This window comes from Phyllostomus discolor, chromosome 8, assembly GCF_004126475.2.
Source record: "Phyllostomus discolor isolate MPI-MPIP mPhyDis1 chromosome 8, mPhyDis1.pri.v3, whole genome shotgun sequence".
Taxonomy (NCBI): Eukaryota; Metazoa; Chordata; class Mammalia; order Chiroptera; family Phyllostomidae; genus Phyllostomus; species Phyllostomus discolor.
This window is the reverse complement of record NC_040910.2, coordinates 30,472-49,797: the sequence shown is the minus strand read 5'-3', so window position 1 is coordinate 49,797 and position 19,326 is coordinate 30,472. Positions and strand designations below refer to the sequence as shown.

The 19,326-nt window shown below is 42.7% G+C and overlaps 1 protein-coding gene across 1 annotated transcript; it reads right to left on the bottom strand.

Annotated features, from left to right (window-relative positions):
• Positions 1 to 85: 85 nt before the first annotated feature.
• On the bottom strand, positions 86 to 18,659 carry FAM241A (family with sequence similarity 241 member A). The gene is made up of 2 exons (XM_028521751.2): positions 18,297 to 18,659; positions 86 to 1,811 (listed from the first exon to the last, which is right to left on the bottom strand). Exons 1-2 carry the CDS (start codon positions 18,432 to 18,434, stop codon positions 1,566 to 1,568), a joined length of 384 nt encoding a protein of 127 aa, XP_028377552.1. The 5' UTR covers positions 18,435 to 18,659; the 3' UTR covers positions 86 to 1,565.
• Positions 18,660 to 19,326: the final 667 nt, after the last annotated feature.

Here is a 19,326-nt window from a genome sequence, read left to right as displayed (position 1 = left end):
TGCACTTGTGCCAGGTTCGTAAAGATTACTATAAAAATAGTGCAAACCCAATAAAATCACAATGGTACAGTACAAAGTCTTTTTAAAGTAAAACTTTGAGAGGTCTGCATTTATACAAACATGTAATACTTTTTAGTGCTCTCTTACTGGCATTTTTGTTCAGAAATAGCTGATTTTAGAACTTAAAGTTGATTATTTTAAATTAATTTTCTGCTTCAAAATGGAAGACACTGAGGACATACAGAGTGAATTTTTTTATAACAGGGTTGGGGCAAAAACTTTACAAAGTACAGTAGCAAAAACTTTACATGCTTTAGTTATTACCCTTCGAAAGATAAAAATGCCCCATTGTGCCACTTTCCTGATTTAATTTTAATTTCTAGATAATTATCTTAACTACACTTCTTTTGTTTATATAGAAAGTCTCTGAGACAAAATGTAAAGATTCTAAATTCTCTAACAAATCCAAAATATCAGTCAGTATATTTAAAGAAATGCTTATTTCCACATAAAACTCCACAGTGCTGAATTAAGACACAGTAATTGTGTGGCTGGCTGGTTACTGACTTAGCCTTTTTATCACTGGCTGTTAGGTTCCAGATTTGAGCATCTGGGTTTATGCAGCACTACTGTCCTTCCCCATACAGATATTAGGGGGAAAGCTCACTTTTTTCTGAAAAGAGTAGTAAAGTATTTCAGCTACAATACAAATCAGTTGGGGGGATTATGCCAAGATAAAAAATAGAATCATTGCTACAAAAAAACTATAATCTGTAAATTTCTGAAAAACAAAAAAACAAAAACAGACACTGAAAATGTTTCAGTCAGCTATGGTCCTGGCTTCTGAGACTTTAACAATTCACAAAAAGTAAAAAGCACCAAAGTTTTCTAAAACTTCAAATGATATACTGAAGTCATTCAAGTCCCACAAAAAGTTATATTTAACTTGGAAAGTTTCCCCCGCAAAAACAAATCTATTCCTTTCAATCTTTAGATGTGCTAGCTCTCCTGCTTTTCATGAGAATCTGTACGTCGTGTGTAGTCATCATCACCCAGACCGTGGCTAGGCATCAGCAGGGACAACACAGATCTGAACTATTTCCCAAACAACATGGGATCATTTGGTGACGGTGGGTGGGGAGCGTTTCTCCAATTAAAACTTATGTTTGGCTTCTTGTGTCATCCTTTTTCTTCTAATGTGTTTTTGGGACTCTTTACAAGACGTATACTGTTACCTGATTTGAATACCACACCCTGTTATTTTCCCTGCTCACTCTGTGGTGTTGTTAGTTAAGATTTGACCCAGGAATAGGGGTGTTTAAAAGTGGGCGCACATCACATTAGCAAATTAAGAGTTTTGAATAAGCTGCAAAATGTATATTCAACCATGTTATAACCAAGAGTTGAGTTTAATTTTAAACAACATCCACTTCTAAGTTTAATTACAAAATAGCACACGATTTGAAACAAGGCAACCTTTTTGGCTTTCATGTAGTAAAATACGTAACTTCACCAATTACATACATGGCTGCCAAATGTTGAATACCAGCCCAACTGGCCGTATTTTACTGCTGCATATAAACAATGACAAGGCACAGAACAGCAACTAGTCCAAGGGCTTGGAGGCCAAGGAACCACAGCAGAACCCAGAAGAAAATGACTATCACTGGTTCCACAGCGTGTTCTCCAAAGTACATCCTTGTGAAGCCCATGTTGAGGAGGCTCTTGTTCAGTTCCCCGAAAAGGGTTCCCATCTTCTTGTAGTCGTCTGCAACGTGATTGCCAGCGTGGTTACGTGATTCTTCAACATCCTGAAACAGGAAGGAAGGACGGGTGGAAAGAAGGGAGGGAGGAAGGAAGGAAGGAAGGAAGGAAGGAAGGAAAACATAAACATTAAATGAGAAATAAGGAAATATCTTTAACGATAGTGTCTATCTCATAGTTCTTTATCTTTCAAAGACAATTCTTTATATTACATTATCTTTGTTAAAACAAGTGGTTTAGTTTCTCTCTCCTTACTAGATCCTAATATTTTTACAAAAGAAGAACTATGTCATGCAGGTGACATAGTTGTAATTAGAATTTATTAAACCTAATATCTTTTATGAGTCATGATTCAAATCAGCAATTACTTATTGATACCCACTTGCTCATAGTAGGTGCAAGATGGAAAATTACTCATATTTATTTTAAAAGCTTTAGAAATAGGTTTTCACATAATGAAAAGTATTAAATACATTAAGTATGCAGTCCATGCCAAAGTTAAGTTAATTAGCTTAACAATACAAAAATCACCTGCCCAGAAGCACCAAGAAACAGGAGGAAGTTTTGAGGGGCTCTTCAAACGTCTGACTTGAGCCTAGATTCCTTTCGTGGAAACCAACACAAACTCACCACCTTGCGGTCCTGTCAGTGACAAGACACGTTGGCAGGACCACATCTCCTTCTGGAAGCTCCGCGGGGACCCATTTCCCCGGCCTTTCCTGCTGCCAGGGTCACCCACGCTCCTTGGCCCCTGGCCCTGTCCTCTCTGAGCCTTCCTCTGCAACTTTCCCCTCTGACCTCTGCTTTTAAGGACCTGTACGATTAGGTCTAACCCACCTGGATGATCCAGGATGATCTCCCCAACTGAAGACCCTTAAATTTCATCGCATCTGCGGCATCCCCTTTGCCATGCCAGGTGCCACATGCACAGGCTCTGAGGGTTAGGTGGTCATCTCTGTGGGAAGAGGACCATTGTCCTACCTCCAACAATATTTTATATTAAAATTAATTCTTTATTTCCTGTCATTGGTTTTGCTAGGAAGGGCAAGGTTGTTACAGGCAAGAATCAAGTCTTACAAATTTGAACACTAGGCTTCAGTATATTGTGCTGTGCTGGGCCATTGTGGCCTCATAGTAAATATTTTTAAAATATAGTAGAAGTATTCTACAATAACAACATAAGGCAAAAACTAAACAAAACAAACTAAAAACCCACATGACACATAAAATAGTAACCAGTACAGAAATGCTGGTGTCTTTCCCACCCTAACAGTAATCACTTTGTGCCTTTGCCCAGTTTCATTGTTTGCATGTGGGGTCCCCGTGGAAAGACGTCTCTCAAATCCAGTTTCCTTTGTGATCACATGACACTACTGACTATGACATGCACTTTGAAAAACAGTCTCACCAAAATTGTGATTTTCTTTGGCCCATGATAAAAGGCATAAATAAAAATAAAGGAGTGTTGTAAATGATTCCGAATCCTTTACAGACATACAAAATTAATAACAAGAAATTAAAAGTGAACCCTTAAATAATCATAGGATTTTTAAGAGAGAAAGACCCTTGAAGGTAATTAAGTCAAAGTCTCTTACTGTAGAAACAAGGAATAAAAGGTTAAGTCACATTGTCTACTAAAAAAACCCAAGCTTTTGCTCTGGCTGATGTGGCTCAATGGATTGAGTGCCGGCCTGTGAACCAAAGGGTTGCCAGTTCAGTTCCTAGTCAGGGCACATGCTGAGGTTATGGGCCAGGTCCCTAACAGGGGGCAACCACACACTGGTGTTTCTCTTCCTCTCTTCTCTGTCCCTTCCCCTCTCTAAAAATGAATAAATAAAATCTTTAAAAAAAAAAACCCATAAGCTTTGGAAGTAAATGGGGTGTATTCTGATCGGACTCCATCAGGTATGCAGAGAATACAACTCACCACTGCCCCTCGGTGGTCCCGTGAGGGGCACAGTAATACCTGCCTCATGGAGTTAGGGTGATATAATGAGGAAACAGACGAAAAGGCTTTAGAACATACACAGCAATCACTTAAAGTATAGTAGCTATTATTTTACTATATTCATGGTATGATTTATGTCTTGTGATTTTTATTGTATCATGCTGTCTGCATTTATCAATACCTTATTAATCATGTCTCATAATAATTAAATTCAGTTGTATTTTTCTTCAAGTACTATGACAACTTACTATATAGAAGTGGAGGTGGGATGTTTTCTTACCTGCGGAGAAACCTGTGCACGTCAGTATGGCTGTGCCTGTTTATTCACTGTGAGAAGAGAACAAGCTACGCTGCCCCACACACAGCCTTCTGCTGAGTGGGTCACAGTTTAAGGTTCACTTTCACCCATTTTCCCGGGTACAGCATGACCTTTTTGTTGTATCTTGCATGCAGCGTGGAGATATACTGGTTTTGCTTGTCTGATATTTATTCTACCTTCTTCTGCTAGCTGCATCTTGATCTAATTTTGGGAAAACTGGCCCCTACCCATGCTTACTCCATGTGTTTTGGTGGAAGATGTCCCCTTTGCCCAGCTCCAGGCCTGGACAATGAGAACATTGCATCTCCTTGGACTTATGTTTAATTAAGGAGTGAGCTGTAATTCGAGAAACACCAATGAGAGCTCTACCTAAGACTTTTGCTGCAACTGTTGGAGAGGAAATGCATTTCTCCCTACTGGTCTGCTGGGCAGATGGGGGAGAGCTTGCTGTGAATGAAGCCAATGTAAACTAAAGCCCAGAAAAAACATGTTGCTGTAGTTTGAATATTTGAATTCAGCAAGTGTAGCTGCCTCAGGTCTTTTTAATGACCTGAGCCAATAAATTCCTATTTTGCAAAGTCTAGTAGGAGTTGAGTTTCTGTCACTTGGAACCCAGAGTTCTGACTATAAAGGATGATGATGATAAAAATAATAGCTATTATTAATGAAGTCACAACTATATGGCAGATATTGGGTTAAGCACTTTCCATTCATCATGCTTTTTGATCTTCACTCATTACAATAAGTATTTTTAGTTAATTTCAAAGCCTGTGCTCTTAACTGTGGCACTCAAGTACTTCCTCATTCAGCTGGTTTTATCATTACTAGCGATAATTAACATGAAGACTGTATTAATAAAATTTTAAAAAGCACAGTTAATAGGGGTCCTCTGAAAATTTTTAGCTATAACTTTATAAAGGTTTTTAAAAACTACATAAGAATAAGAATGCTTAAATATTCACACAACACAAAAGAATACAGAGTAAAACTAAGGTGCCAGTTTCTCCTTACACCTTTGGTTGGTCTTCCTTAGCTGTCATGTAGAGCCACCCTCAAAAACAGCAGCCCGTGGACATCAGAACTAGGAAGGTCATTATGTTGGGTGTGCATCTTGAAATGCACACCAACCAAATGTGAAAAAGTTTTAGATAACACACAGTAGTCTATGAATTGAGGTTTACTGAATGAATGAATGAATGAGTGAATGAATCCTAAACTTCCTAAAATGATGAGACCTAAATCTTCCTCCTACTCTTCTCTTTCTCTATCCCTCTCCTGCAGCTAATTTCCTAACCTGCCACTTCCCAGAGATAAGGGAAGTAGTCAGAAAAGAGCTTCCTTAACTTTAGAACACAAAATAAGTCAGCTACCTGTTCGGGCCCATCTCCCGGCATTCTTTTGTTACAAATAAGGAAATACGGAAGTAGTCCTCCTTTGTCTAATTCCTCCTTCCTGAGCTTGGGCTCACATCCTGCTCTACCTTACACGACCCCTTTCCCACTTTCCCTGTGTCTCATACATATTTAATCTTTCCCTCTCAATTGGCTCCTTGTCATCAATACTTATAAATGCTTACATCCTTCCCTAATAAAACACTCGATGCCACACCCCCCACCAGCTCTGAGCCTGTCCCTTCCCTTCATAACCAAGCTGTTGGAAACAATTCCGTTTCTTCATCTTTGTCAAGGACTGTGAAGAGACTGGCATTGTGTCCCACTTTCAAGGTAGCAAGGTGGCTGGTCACAGCTTCATGGATGCTGCAGGACACCCAGATGCCTGGGTCAGAGGGAAGGGACTGCATCGCAAACATCTGTTAATGTAACAAGCCCTGACAGCTGCTGAATGTCTATGGTGTGCTGGGCAGTGTTTTAAGTACTTTGATCTGAGAACATGCAGGACACTGAGGAAGTGAGAGTGTAATTTAGGCAAGCCCCCCCCCCCGCCCCCGCCGAGCCAGTGGAAGATGCACAGGTCCAGGTGCCTACAGCCCACGCTCCAAAGCTCTGTAGGCATGCTTTCCTCACAACATCAAAGCCCTCCCGTAGCCAGTCACATACTATTTGCTTTACTGTATCAGTTGTTAGGAGCAGTTCAAATAGTTACACTTGTCTTACATTGATATTCAGCAAAAATCATTTATAAATAGTTTTGTGGTGTTTACCTTTGTCTAACTGTACAGTATGGCTCTGTGAAAGTGAAAATTCTATTTGCTTATGCTATTTCAATCTTTCCCATAGAAAAGTTACATTCTGAATATTTACATTTGAAAATTACAAGTGTAATTTTCAATTATTCAGAATTACATTTGAATAATTAAAGAGTAACACAGATGATATGTCTAATAGAACTATGCAGTATATGAATCATCCTTGCTACAGTGTAGTTGCCTTTGAATTAACTTTTTATGATTAATTTCTAACTAGAATCTATATAATGGGATTTGGTCTCAGTTCAAGGTCAACAGTACTCATTTCTCGAAAAGCCGTCAAAATACTACTCACATGACAACGTTTGGCGGTTGTGTACTCACTGTGTTCTACACTCCAACAGTTTCTTGTTTTTTGCATTTCACCTTTTGTCAAATCCAGTAAGCTGGCTAATTTTTTCTTTGCATTTCTGAAATAACCACTGTAGTGGAATTCTTATTCAATGGTATGTCTAATAAGTTAGCTATCAACCATCTTGACTAAATGAGGGAAAAAAGTTCAATGGGCTTTTATTATTCATGACACTGAGGAGGCTGTAGGAACCTAGTCTTGTCGATCAAGGATGTGGGTTCATGTCATTTCTTGTGGGAGAAATCTCTGAAACCAGTGCATCTACGTAAGCTGCCTTGTTTTGTCACACAGCACGTGAGTTGTGATTTTAGGCGACCCACTGAAAATGACCACAAGTGTCTGCTTTTGTCCTGCGTCTGTAGTTACGTTGCAAAGTCATCAGCCTCTCCGCTCAGCTGGTTTGCAGCTGCCTTTTATGCGAGATGCGCTCTGCAGGCTGAGGCAAGCCTATGCAGGTGACTGATTTGCCAGCGCAGCAGCTCACGCTCTCAGGAAACCACAGTCTGGTATCTGTCACGTCCTGCCCGAGAATACTCTTCTGTGATCACTGAACTCCAGGAACTCACAGTCCTTGAATCACAGAACAGTCTGGCCTACAAAACAAACCCTTCAGTTAATTCACCTCAACTCAATAAATAATAATTGAATGCCTACCGTGAGCAAGGTGACTGCTGTGGGGGACATGAAATAACCTAAACTGCCCGACATTCTGTTGCTTAATATATAAAGAAACATATGTTCTCAAATCAGCATATTAAGAAACAGCATATTAAGGCACCCTTCCTGGTGAACATGACCCGGACCTTTATATAAGATTCGTAGTTTTCTTCTCATCCTTCTCAGCCTCACTTCTCAGTTCAGACACCTCCTCAGATTTCTGGACTTGGATGTTGCACATTCAAAATTTCCACATGGGTGTCTTCTAGGAACCTCTAAGTCAACATGCCGTGTACCCAACTATTTATCACCTATCCTAAAAACGGTTCTGCTTCCTGAGTGTGGATGACATCTGCTCGTCACTCCAGACACGCCACCTGCCCTGCCCTCGTTGTCAACCTCAGTGGCTCACCTCCCTCTGAGCTCGTGGGAGAGCCCACGGGATGTCTCTCCTGACCCTATAGTCTCTCCCAAGGGAGCTTTCATGCACTCAAATCACGTTGTTAACGCTTACATGCTTTGTATCCTGACGGTGCTCACCCTTTGAATCACCCTGGCCTAGAGAAAATTTTTAGTGACATATTTTAATCTCTTCAGAAAGAAAAAATTCTCTGCAGTTTTCACTTGATTTTCCCCATTTTAAAATGTAGTGCCCCCATATTATTTGCTTATTAGCTATTTGTTTAACAGTCCTTTTAAACACCCGTATTCCAAGCACTGGCTCCTCACAGAAATGCCATGAGGCGGGTGTAGTTAGACATTAGGGGTCAACTGCTGTGCCCAGAGTCGGACAGCCGCCAGGGTCTGAACGCAGGGTCTTTCGCCATGAAATCGGAGCCCTTCCTGAGAAGCTGTGCTGCTCACCTTTGAACCCCTTATTGTAGAGAAATGGAAGCAGGTATTTTTTAAAAAGCAAATATTGAAACAAATTCATTATAAGGCGTGATTAAATGATGATACTCCTTAAGATATGTACCTTTAAAAGATAAAAATTGCTCACTGAAGTCTATAACTAACTTAACATTTTCCTCTCATTTTTCCACAAAGAATTTGAATTTGCTTATAGTAGCAACAAATGGGACGTATAATAATAAAACACAGAGAACTGCCAGGGGATGGGTGAAGAAGAACTGAGACTCTACAACTCAGTGGACACGTGACCCCAGTTACTGAGACTGAGCCTCCAGGTTGCCCCCTCCCCTTCCCACCTGCAGTCAGAGTCCAGGGGCCCACAGCTCAGGGTTCCCCCCGCAGGCCTCTGCTCGGACTCACTTTGCGACCACTGACTGAAAGAGCAGCCCTGTCTTCCACCTACACTCCCAATCCACTCTTCTGGCTTTTATTTTTTTCCATAGCCCTGCGAACCTGCTAAAGTATTGCTCATTTCTTCACTGTCTGTCTCCCCACTACAGTGCAAGGTTAACAAGGGAAGAAATGTGGGCCTGTTTCCGTGTGTGTCTTTGTACTCCAAGTGCCCCCAGAGCAGCACCTGCAAAGTGGTAGGAGCGCGATATATTTTTTGAATGAATGAATGAAAAGCTATCAAGAAAGTGCATGCTAGCCAAACAAATAAAGAATGAATAATAGGTACAAAAAACTGCCTCTCATACAATGGCTGTAATTAGTTGATAAAGCAATTGAGGTTCAATGATACAAAGGAGAAAACAAATATCTTTAATATGTGGCCAGGAAGTCAGAGTAACTGAAGTCTTAAAATATGGCTAAATACTGAGTGCCCAAACACAGAGTTCCAAATAGTTAATCATTTAAACTGCAAAGGCAAAATACTGTCATCTGGAAATGACAGAATCATCATACCCTTTTCATTATATTACTGTTAAATAAACTGTGCATACATTCAGAATAAGGTAGGAAGAAGTTTGGTGTTTTATTTTTTTTCTTAATATATTTATTCTTAAGGTTTTTATACTGGTTATTTTTATTGATACTAAGGTTGGTTATGCTAACTGTTTACTTGTCTGTGAAGAAATCACTTCATTCTTGCCTTTCTTTAAATTTAAAAGCTTAAATTGAAGGTCATTCTATATTCCTGTGAAACTCTTAAACTCGTCTCTGAAACCAACAACCATTCGACATGTGGAGAAATTATGCCGGGATGGCCTGAACAAGCAATCGGGGACTGTGTGTGAAATGAAGATTATACATAGTTGTGGAATCCTTCGGGCACCGATCTCGTTCTCCTCAAACTTGTTTTTCAGTAGCTATCTTAGGACCAGGTGAATTTTAATTATATAACTCAGCAGAAAGAACTTCAAGTATCAGTTGATCCTTGCTTTCCACAGGCATATAAATCATTCGTTTTCACATTTACATTGAATGTACGTGTACAGTGTTACCAAAGAAGAATATTGGAATAGAATTAATAGTTTCTAGTACCATGAGTTACTGTAAAGTGAGAGATCATTCCCAAATTATCTACTCTGTGTAGCAAAATTTAGAAACTTTTTCTGTATTACTCTAAGGAAATTAAGAATAAGCAAAAAACAAAAAACAAAACCCCGGGGTGTCTGTTTGGCAAACTAAGCATTGTTTAGAACACTGTTCTGCCCTTTTACAGGTCGGTAAGTTATAGACGGCTGATAGCAATGCAAATGTCTTTTAACTGCAGATATGCAAACAAATTCATTCTAGTGGAGGTTCAACCATCTTTTCACACTTTGACGATGGAAAAACCCAGTTAGTTTCATGCCTCTTCTCAAGTTAGCATCAATATATCCTTTCTCCATAGGCATTTTTGTTTCTTTAGTTTCTCCTTTGAATTGGCTGTAACATTTGCCTAGTCCCCTCATTAATAAGGAGTTAAATAAAATCCCTAACATTTGTTTTATATGAAATGAGTGCTATAGTTTTACCTCTTTTTGAAAATTATCCTCTACCTTTGCCATTATTGAAATGGCTGATCTGAATTTTAACTTGTATTAGTTTTCGGTTTCATTTACTATCTTTCCTATGTTCAGCTCAAGAAAAATTAAAAACAAAATTACAAATTTAGACCAATTACATAAATTAATAACACTCAATATTCCCAAATCCTATGTTTGTTAGTCTCTATCTGTATTGATACTGTGGTGTTTTTTAGATGCAGTGTATAGAGGAACACGACCCTTGACTGAAAGTATTGCGGGGCTCCTCAGCTCGCCACTGTTAACACCACTATTTTCTTTGCTGTGGATTCTGAAAACAGGGTATGTTTCTGCTAAAAGCAAAGTTCTCTCTCTTCAAAACAAAACTTTTTGTGACAGTATTTTCCCTGGGAAGACACACTGCTTCAGCAAAAATATCCGTTGAGTTTTTACCAGCGGTGTCATTTTGGATAGACATTTTTACAGACTCTCTAGGACCTCAAAGATGCCAAAACAATTGTCTGAAGCATCTGCCATGTAATGTGCTCTCTGCACCCATGGAGATTACATTGTAGAGCCAGCCTGGGAAGGATGAGTGGGGAGTGGTGAAGAATAAACACGTTAACAGACAAGGTAATTTCAACTACTCTGAGAGCTAGGAGAAAAATAAAACGGCTTAGAGACAGATGGGGAGCCTGGAGGTCTTTCTGCAGAGGAGGCACAGCTGGGATCTTGCAGAGGTAACAGGCAAGGTGAGGACAGGAAGCTCTGCAAAGGCAAGGTCTGGGGGTGGGGGTCCAGGCGGGGGCTGCAGACAGGATTGAGCTGATTGGGCCAGTGCAGTGATTATGACTGTGATGCACAGTGAGAAATCCAGCTCCTCTCATGACCCAGAACCCAGAACCCAGAAGCTGCAGTTCCACGACATGACACTCACAGCACGTGGGAGGCCCCCTCACGGCCAACGCTAGCTAGGTGGTTGAGAGCTCAGACTTTCGGTGTGAGTTTGAATCTCAGTTCTGCAATTTACTAACTGTGATGCTTTTAATGTGTTGCTAAACCTCCCTGTGCTGCAGTTTCATGCTGCAGCTTCAAACTGGGGCCAGTACGACTATCTACTCATGACGTTTGGTACCAGATTTCCCTCCAGGAAAACTAAGCTGATTTATCCTCTAACTTTAAGGTATTCTTATTTCACGTACTGTTTCTCAAAACCCACACTGTTCGTCTTTTTAATCTTTAATGAATAGATGGGTTAAAAATCATCCGTAAACCCTGGCTGGCGTAGCTCAGTGGATTGAGCGCGGGCTGCGAACCAAAGCATCACAGGTTCGATTCCCAGTCAGGGCACATGCCTGGGTTACAGGCCACAGCCACCAGCAACTTCACATTAATGTTTCTGTCTCTCTCTCTCTTTCTCCCTCCCTTCCCTCTCTAAAAATAAATAAATAAAATCTTTAAAAAAAAATCCCTAACAGTTTAAAATGGGTTGCTTTCATGCTGGGTGTGGCTGAGTGTGTTCCCTGCTCACTGGGTACTCCACGGAACTGCAGCTTCATTCACTACAAAATGTGCCGTACATGTTCAATGCAAAAATTTACTAAATTATGTTAAATAAATATGTTGCACATATATGTAAAATACATGTAAATGTAAAAACTTACTAAAATATAAAAATGTAATAACTTGGAACAGCTTCACCTAACTGCAGCATTATAGGTGATATAATTTATAATGTATTTGCTATATATATAATGTGTCATTTACAATTAAATGTTTACCTTTTACAGTGAACTCCCTCTAAACTACTTCAAACACGTAAAAACTGTTTTCAAAGAGATAGATAAAAATCAATGAGAATATAAGGCTAATTCTTGAATTAGACTTTGAAATTACTGTAAACTGAAAAATACTAAAATTTGTATTCATTTTAGTTCTAACCATCATTGTAAATAGCCACAAGCAAACATCTGTCCTTAAAAATGATTTTCCTTCTCAATTCTGGGCTGTGGCAGCAACAAGAGCTTCTGCTCCCTGTGATGACTTTTGGAAACCAGAGAGTACAGAGTTCCGAATTCAATCAGACCCATGACCTTTGCTGGTGACTGGAAACCAAAAATTCATTCCTTGTCTCTGAAGATGGCCTGCATAAGTCCAAGGAAAATTCTGATCAAGAGGATGAAAATAAAACCAGTTTTTAAAAATTACTGGGAAGAGGGGATAAAAAAACTCAAACAGATGTTAGAAAAAATAGTATCAAAGGGAATACAGAAAAACTGCAAATAGAAGTTTCTTACCACTGTGCTCATATGGTAAACATTAATAACAACTTTATCCTTCCTTCTCCATAAACTTCAACCATTGGTGCAAAGTCTCAGATCGAGCTCCGACAGAGTCGTGGCTGAAAGAAAACAGTAACGACAACACAGCCAGTGCTGTGGTCTCCCCTCCTTTTGCCAGGATAAGGCACAGCTGGTAACGCGGTGGCATGGAAAAAAACACTAGGTATTGGAAAAATTAGATTGGGAGATAGAAAGCACCTTTTCAATTAAGTTAATTAGAAATTCAATTTCTTTGCTCTAATAAAACTACTGTTTGCTTGTCTTATCAGTTCCCTGAAGTACACACACAGGAATATACAACCCTCTTCACGAGCTGAAACGTGACTCGGGGGGACTCGAGGTGTGCGAAGAGGGTGCCTGCAGCCGAGAAGACGGAAACCGAAGGAGGCAAGGCCAGGGCCTGGCGGAGCTGTGACTGGAGATACAGTTTCTCCACGGGCCTCGAAGGGCACGGCTGGTGCCTCTTACTCCCTGGGCAGTTGCTTGACCACTTCTCCTGAACAGGAAATCGGGAGTAGGTGGCACAGAGGAGGGTGGGCCTTCCTTCTCCTGAGGAGGATCCATGACCCACAGCAACCGCAGAAGAAATGAAGAGGTACAGAAAGCAACCTAACTTCGGTTTGGGGTGATTGTCTTTTTAGAGAAATGATCAGGAAGTTGTAATCATTTATTCAGTAAGTCAATAATATTTATTGTGTGGAGATCTGAAAATTACATATACTGAAATACGTTTCTAGTATGTGGTTAGTTGAGAGGAATGATTCAGAGACTCCGCTGTGAATAATACTTGAAGGAGACCCAACGATGCCTTTGTGATGTGCAAACATCCTTCCCTGGGTGACCCTAGCAACTGGCGGGTGAATAGGATGAGATGAAGTTTAGGCCTGAATTCATCTAGACTCACAGCACTTGCTGGAGGGAGGCTTGTAACCGCTTTGAGAGGACATGACAGGAAGTGGGTGAGAACTGCTCGACCCGAGGGAGGCCCTGCGGGAGGGCTCTCTGTGTACACAAGCACACCTGGGCTCGGGTCTGCTCCCGAAGGAGCTGCGTGTAGGACCTCGAGCAAGCCGCTTTGCCTGGGACAAGTGCTGGCTTCTCACACCTTACCAAGAGTTGAAGTATAACATCTATGGAAAACAGGTAAATCACTGTCTTATACATATGTATCATCACTGATCCTACATGGAAGGGTAAGTGTGGTGAGTGCTGTGGGGTGACTTATTTATTCTCTGTGCCCAGCCCACTCCAAGTGAGGCCCGTGGGCAACGTCAGCATCAGTTCTCAGAGACACAAAGCCTTAGGCCTAAGCCAGACCACTTAACAAGAGACGACGCATATGCACATTAGTGCTGAGGGGCACTGTTCAAGTTCACTTTCCCCCACAGGTGACTTTTTAACTGCAGAGTCTGGGAATCCCAGAAACAACATTGCTTCACATTTCTTTTCAGTTAGGGCCCTGCTTGGAAATCAGGTGCAAAAGAAAACACACACCAACCGCGCACCCAGGTCTGCTGCAAGCACTGTACACATGGCAAGAACTCATAACCCTCCCCCAAGCCGTGTAGGGTCACTACAGCTACTTTCCCTTTATGCAGATGGAGAAACTGAAGCCTGGGAGGTTGAAGGTACAGCTACTATGTGGCAGAGTTAGGAGTCAAATCTAGGTATTCTGAGCCTAGAATCTATACTGTTAATTACATGCCTGCTGCATGGTGAAACAAAAAGCGTAAGATCTTCCTGCACTGCCACTGTTTTTGTTTTTTAAAAGATGATCTTGTGGAACATATTTTAGCAAGCACTGTTTACAGAAGTTCCTCCATGATTGGTCTGAAAGTTCCAGGTACTGCAGATGCAAGAAACAGAAAAGCAGTATTATCATTTGAAAGGAAGAAAAACCAACCTCTACATAGCGTGGATGCTCACATACCTGGAAGTTGCAAAATAAACAAATCTAAGAGATATTGGTATTTATTAGTATTAGAATTAATAAAAGAGTTCAGAAAAGTAGCTGGTTAAAAACTAAATACATAAGAACCAATAGCTAGAAACCAGCGGCAAAAACACAATATAGAAAGAAAACCTGTTCACGATACCAACAACAATATAAAAGTTTAATAACAGTCTTAAAGCTGGGCAGCAACTGGATTATTCAGTGACTAGGGGAAAAAAAGATTAGCCCCATACCTCACATTACACATGGAGTTATTCAAAAGAGATTAATATTCGAAAGAGAGTGAAAAAAGAAAACCATAAACACACACACACACAAGAAACTATTGGTAGGTATTTGACTGATTATAGAATTAGAAAGACTGTTTTAAACAAGTATGTGTGTGTGTGCATGAGCATGGAATTACCAAATATCCTCTGGATGATAAAATGTAAAGCATTTCTAAATCAAAAAAATCAGAAGCAAAAGTATAAAGTGAATAGCAAGCAGGCAAATATGTGAAATAATGGATAAATATAGTGATGTCAGAAAAAATGGTCCAAGAACATGATTTGAAAAGAAATACAAAAGTACAACATGTGTACGAATGATTTAGTAAACCTCTTCAGCAATATCTTATCATAGTGAGGCAGTTGTGCCTACTAAATTGGCAAAGATTAATCTATAGCCGCACTGCCCACAGCTGGCCTGGATGGTTCCCCTTGGCTCCCACAGCAGAATGCACAACAGTGCACCCTTTCTTGGATGCAAGTCTTTAAGATGTTTCAGATTTCAGAGTGTGACTCACTGACCTAGTTCCACTTCTAGGAATCAATTCCAAGGTGGAGCTTGAGGATTTACAAGCAAAGATTTTTCTTAGAGCATTATTTATAAAAGAAACTTAAGGCAACTTAAATGTGTCACGTTGGGGGAATGGGCAATTAGGCAGCCCTAAAAATAATTTTAAACTGAATTTTGATACCTTGGAAGAATGATACCATGTGAAAAGTAGATAAAACAAGAAACCGAATTCAAACATTACATTAAAATATGTTAAAAATATATTATGTGCATATACATGCCTACAGAGAGGTATATGAATGTACTATTACTAAATGTTCGATATTTTATTAAAAAATTGACTTGAAGTAAGATTCCAAATGCTTTTGTTTTTCATATTGGATCTGTCTATATTTTACATTATTCAAAACACACCTTACTAAAAGTAAGGGCTTAAAGCTGAAGATGATGATTCTAAAGTCAACCTAAGGTAGACGGGGCCTCTCCCAGCTCCAGGTAAGCAGGTCCATCTCAGGCTCTCCAGCCTGAGGACTCCTGTACCAGAGTGCATGCCACTCACATGTGGGAGACACGTGAGAGAGGGGGCCACAGATGGTTAGCCCCAGCTGTGAGCCGGGCAGACACTCCTGCATGAAGCCACCTGGCATCCACAGTCATGGACAGGATGGATCATCACTCATGCACCATAGGCACGAGGGGACTGTGCTTGTCACTGCAGCTCCTTGGACATCTTGTCTCTCCCCTGGCTTATCTCTCCTAGAGGCTGGACTGCCTCTGTCAACTTCACACAATTGCTCTGCCCAGAGGACTTGAGTCATTCTTCCAGGTCCCTTCCCAGGATACATGGTTTTAGCTAGGACTCCTCTGTCAATCATCCCATGTGGGAAGAATCAGGCCAAAGGACAGAGGCGCCTCTAAAGACAAATTGCAAACTTAGATGCTTCCGTGTGGCCAGTAAACCTAACACTGACAGTATCCCAGTTATTAAAGAAACAACTGTATTAGTACCAGTATTTCATATTACTTAAATTCCGAAATTTAGGTGCATTTTGATCTGGTATCATAATAGCAATGAGCCAAAAATAAGTGTGTATAGTCAAAATGAGCCAAGAGCCTTTAGATTGCGGGACCAGCATGAACCTTTCAGACAGGAGTGGAAAGAAAAGTCGGTGAAGGAGAGGATGTGTGTGGAGGAGCCTGTAGTCTAGGGAGGAAACCTGCCCCATAAAATTATCAGGTAAGGCAAAGCTCTTCGAAGGAAATACCTGCAAAAGGATGAATACTGAACAGCAGCACAGGCTGGAGCTGCTGCATTTGAAGGAGCCTCCAGTTCTCCCTCCGGGTCTGGAACTGAGAGCCAAGAGTGGCCTCTGCCTCATCTCCAGCTGGTTCGTGTTTGTTCTTTTTCCATTTATATCATGCTTTCTATTGAAAAATTCAATTTCACTATTCACCCCAATGTTCATAGCAGCACAATTTACAATAGCCAAGTGCTGGAAGCAACCCAGGTGCCCATCAGTAAATGAATGGATCAAAAAACTACGGTACATTTACACGATGGAATTCTATGCAGCAGAAAGAAAGAAGGAGCTCCTACCCTTTGCAACAGCTTGGATGGAACTGGAGAGCATTATGCTACGTTAGATAAGCCAGGCAGTGAGAGACAAATACCACATGATCTCACCTTTAACAGGAACCTAATCAACAAAACAAATGAACAAGCAAAATATAACCAAAGACACTGAAATAGAGGACAGGCTGACAGTGACCAGAGGGGAGAGGGGAGGGAATTTCAGGGGAAAAGAGGAAGGGCTTGGAGGAACAAGTATAAAGGATGCACGGACAAAAACAAGGGGGGTGGTGGAAATGGGAGGGCTGGGGAGGTGGGCTGGGATGGAAGTAAAAGGCAGAAACCTGTACTTGAACAACAATTAAAATAAATAAAAATCTTTAAAAAGAAAAATTCAGTTTCAGTTTTAATTATCTAGTTTACAAACCAAGTTTTCAAAACTATTCCATTTGTAATTTGGAGTCTGGGTGTCCTTAAAACAACAAAACAAACACACATCCCCTTAAGAAAAACTCAATAAAGCAACCCCTTAGGATATGTTTTATCACTGTAACTCCATTTACTTCTACCTCAAATATCTTTATATCTGTACTTGTCTCTAAAATCATTGCGAGGCGACGCATACCTTGGGAACCTCGACTGGCCCGCACGCCCCGTCGCCATGTGAGTTCCTCTTGCCTTTTCCCTTCACTTTTCCAGCTGAACAACTAAAGTGAGAGGAAACTAAGCCCTTTAGCTACCGACTCACGGTGCAGGTAACTGGAGAAAAACAACAAGAAGAGAATCGGGGATCTGCCACTTGCCAGCAAGTCCCTTCGATGTCACAGGGTGGAAAACTACAGCCCATATGGTGAGTGACCCGACACAAAGGCATAATTCCTGTGGGCCGCACACGGCTCTGTTTCCTAAATCAAATGTTGAAAGTAAAAGTCACACTTCAGCTGTCGATGCCTTTCATGATGACACATGACTCTGTGAAATGTGACGAGGAGGCACTGGGAGGAGGCGCACGTCGGTGGACTGTACGCCCTTGGGCGCTGCGGAGCGAGCCAGGGGACCTGGCTGCGGGGGCTGAGCTGGGGGCGGGGCGGGAGGGGTCTGTGGGGCCTCGCCGTTGCCCCGCTGCGGGAAAGGCACCCCAGCAACCTTCCCATTTCTCTTATTAAAGTCCTGCCCAATCCCGGAGATACCGCATTGCATTTGGGGAGAGCAAACTCGTCGTTTCAAAAACTCCCGACCCCGCTTTCCCGTGCCCGCGCGGGCCTCGCACGTTTCTCCTCCAGCCCGGGAACTGAAAGCAACTGCTTTGCTTTTTCACTTTAAAAGGAAACCGAGGTGTCCTGCGCGTCTCTGCGCGGAACTCGCCGCGGGGAATCCCTGTTAGACGCCCGCCGGGACGCAGGCCTCTGGCCCGCCGCCCACCTGCGGCCCCCGCGCACCTGTCCGCTGCCGCGCGGGAGGGCTGTGCGCGCAGCCACGTGCGCGGAAGCCCCCGGGCGGCCCAGCGCGCCCCCGCCCCGCCGCCCCTGGCCCCGCGCACCTGCTCGCGCTGCTCCGGTGGCCGCCGCCTCGGGCTCGCCCCCGGGCCCCGCTCGGCCCGCGCCGCTGCCCGCTCCGCCAGCGCGTCCCAGTGGTCGCCGAGCGCCCCGCCGCCTCTCGGCTCCCAGGCCGAGCACATCGCGCCGCCGCCGAGGGCCGCCCAGAGCTCCACAGCGCCCGCCCCGCGGCCTCCGGGAGGGCGCACCTGGGGCGGGGCCGCGGGGCGGGCGCGGCGGCGGGTCTGTGTGTGCGACCCGGTGCGAGTGGCCGACACCTGCACACAGAGGCGCTGTCCGGTGTGGCCCCTCGGAGGTTGCCTGGCGCTGGGGCGTGCGGGGGTGCTGCTGGCTGCCCGTCCGCGGCCAGCTCCCGCCTCTTTTGTTCCTTTGTCTGCGCTCCAGTGTCTCGGCGAGGTGCTCTGCCGCCCTGCCCGGTGCCTCCCGCCTGTACGTTGGTTGTCCGGCGTGGGAGTGTAGCTGCCTTTCTGACAATTTCTATAAATGGATGAGGATATGTTTCTGTCAGTGACTGTCAAGGAGGACACATGTGATTTATAATTCATTTTCTTACTACCTGTCATATTGTGATTTCATAATAAAAATATGTATATGTAGCTGGTCTTCATCCTATATTCCTGGCTCAGAGCTGCTGAAACTCTTGGAATTTTCCAAGTGTTAAAAGTGACCAAGGTCTCTCTGAGAAGGACGTTTGGACCCATCTGAGAATGGGGCTGATAGGATGGAGCCAGCCCAGGGATCAGAGGGTTTGAACTTGCAGTCCCAACCTCCCACCTCCCTGCTGTCTGGAGGGCCCGGGGTGGGGGGGGGGGGGGGTTCTGGAAGTTGAACCCATCACTAGTGGTGAGTGTGTGAATCAGTCACGCTTAGGTAAGGAAACCTTCACAAAACCCCAAGGATTCAGAGCTTCTGTGGCGGTGAAGCACCCAAGTGTGGGGAGAGAGGCCCTGGGAGCTCTGTATGTCTATCCACACACCTGGTCCAATCTGCCCTCCACCTGTGTCCTTCATAAAC

Excerpts from the sequence above, each read along its gene's own strand:
- FAM241A (XM_028521751.2), bottom strand. The coding sequence starts at position 18,434 with ATGTGCTCGGCCTGGGAGCCGAGAGGCGGCGGGGCGCTCGGCGACCAC. Across the intron at positions 1,812-18,296 it reads CACCGGAGCAGCGCGAGCAG|GATGTTGAAGAATCACGTAA; the intron begins GTGCGCGGGGCC and ends TTCCTGTTTCAG.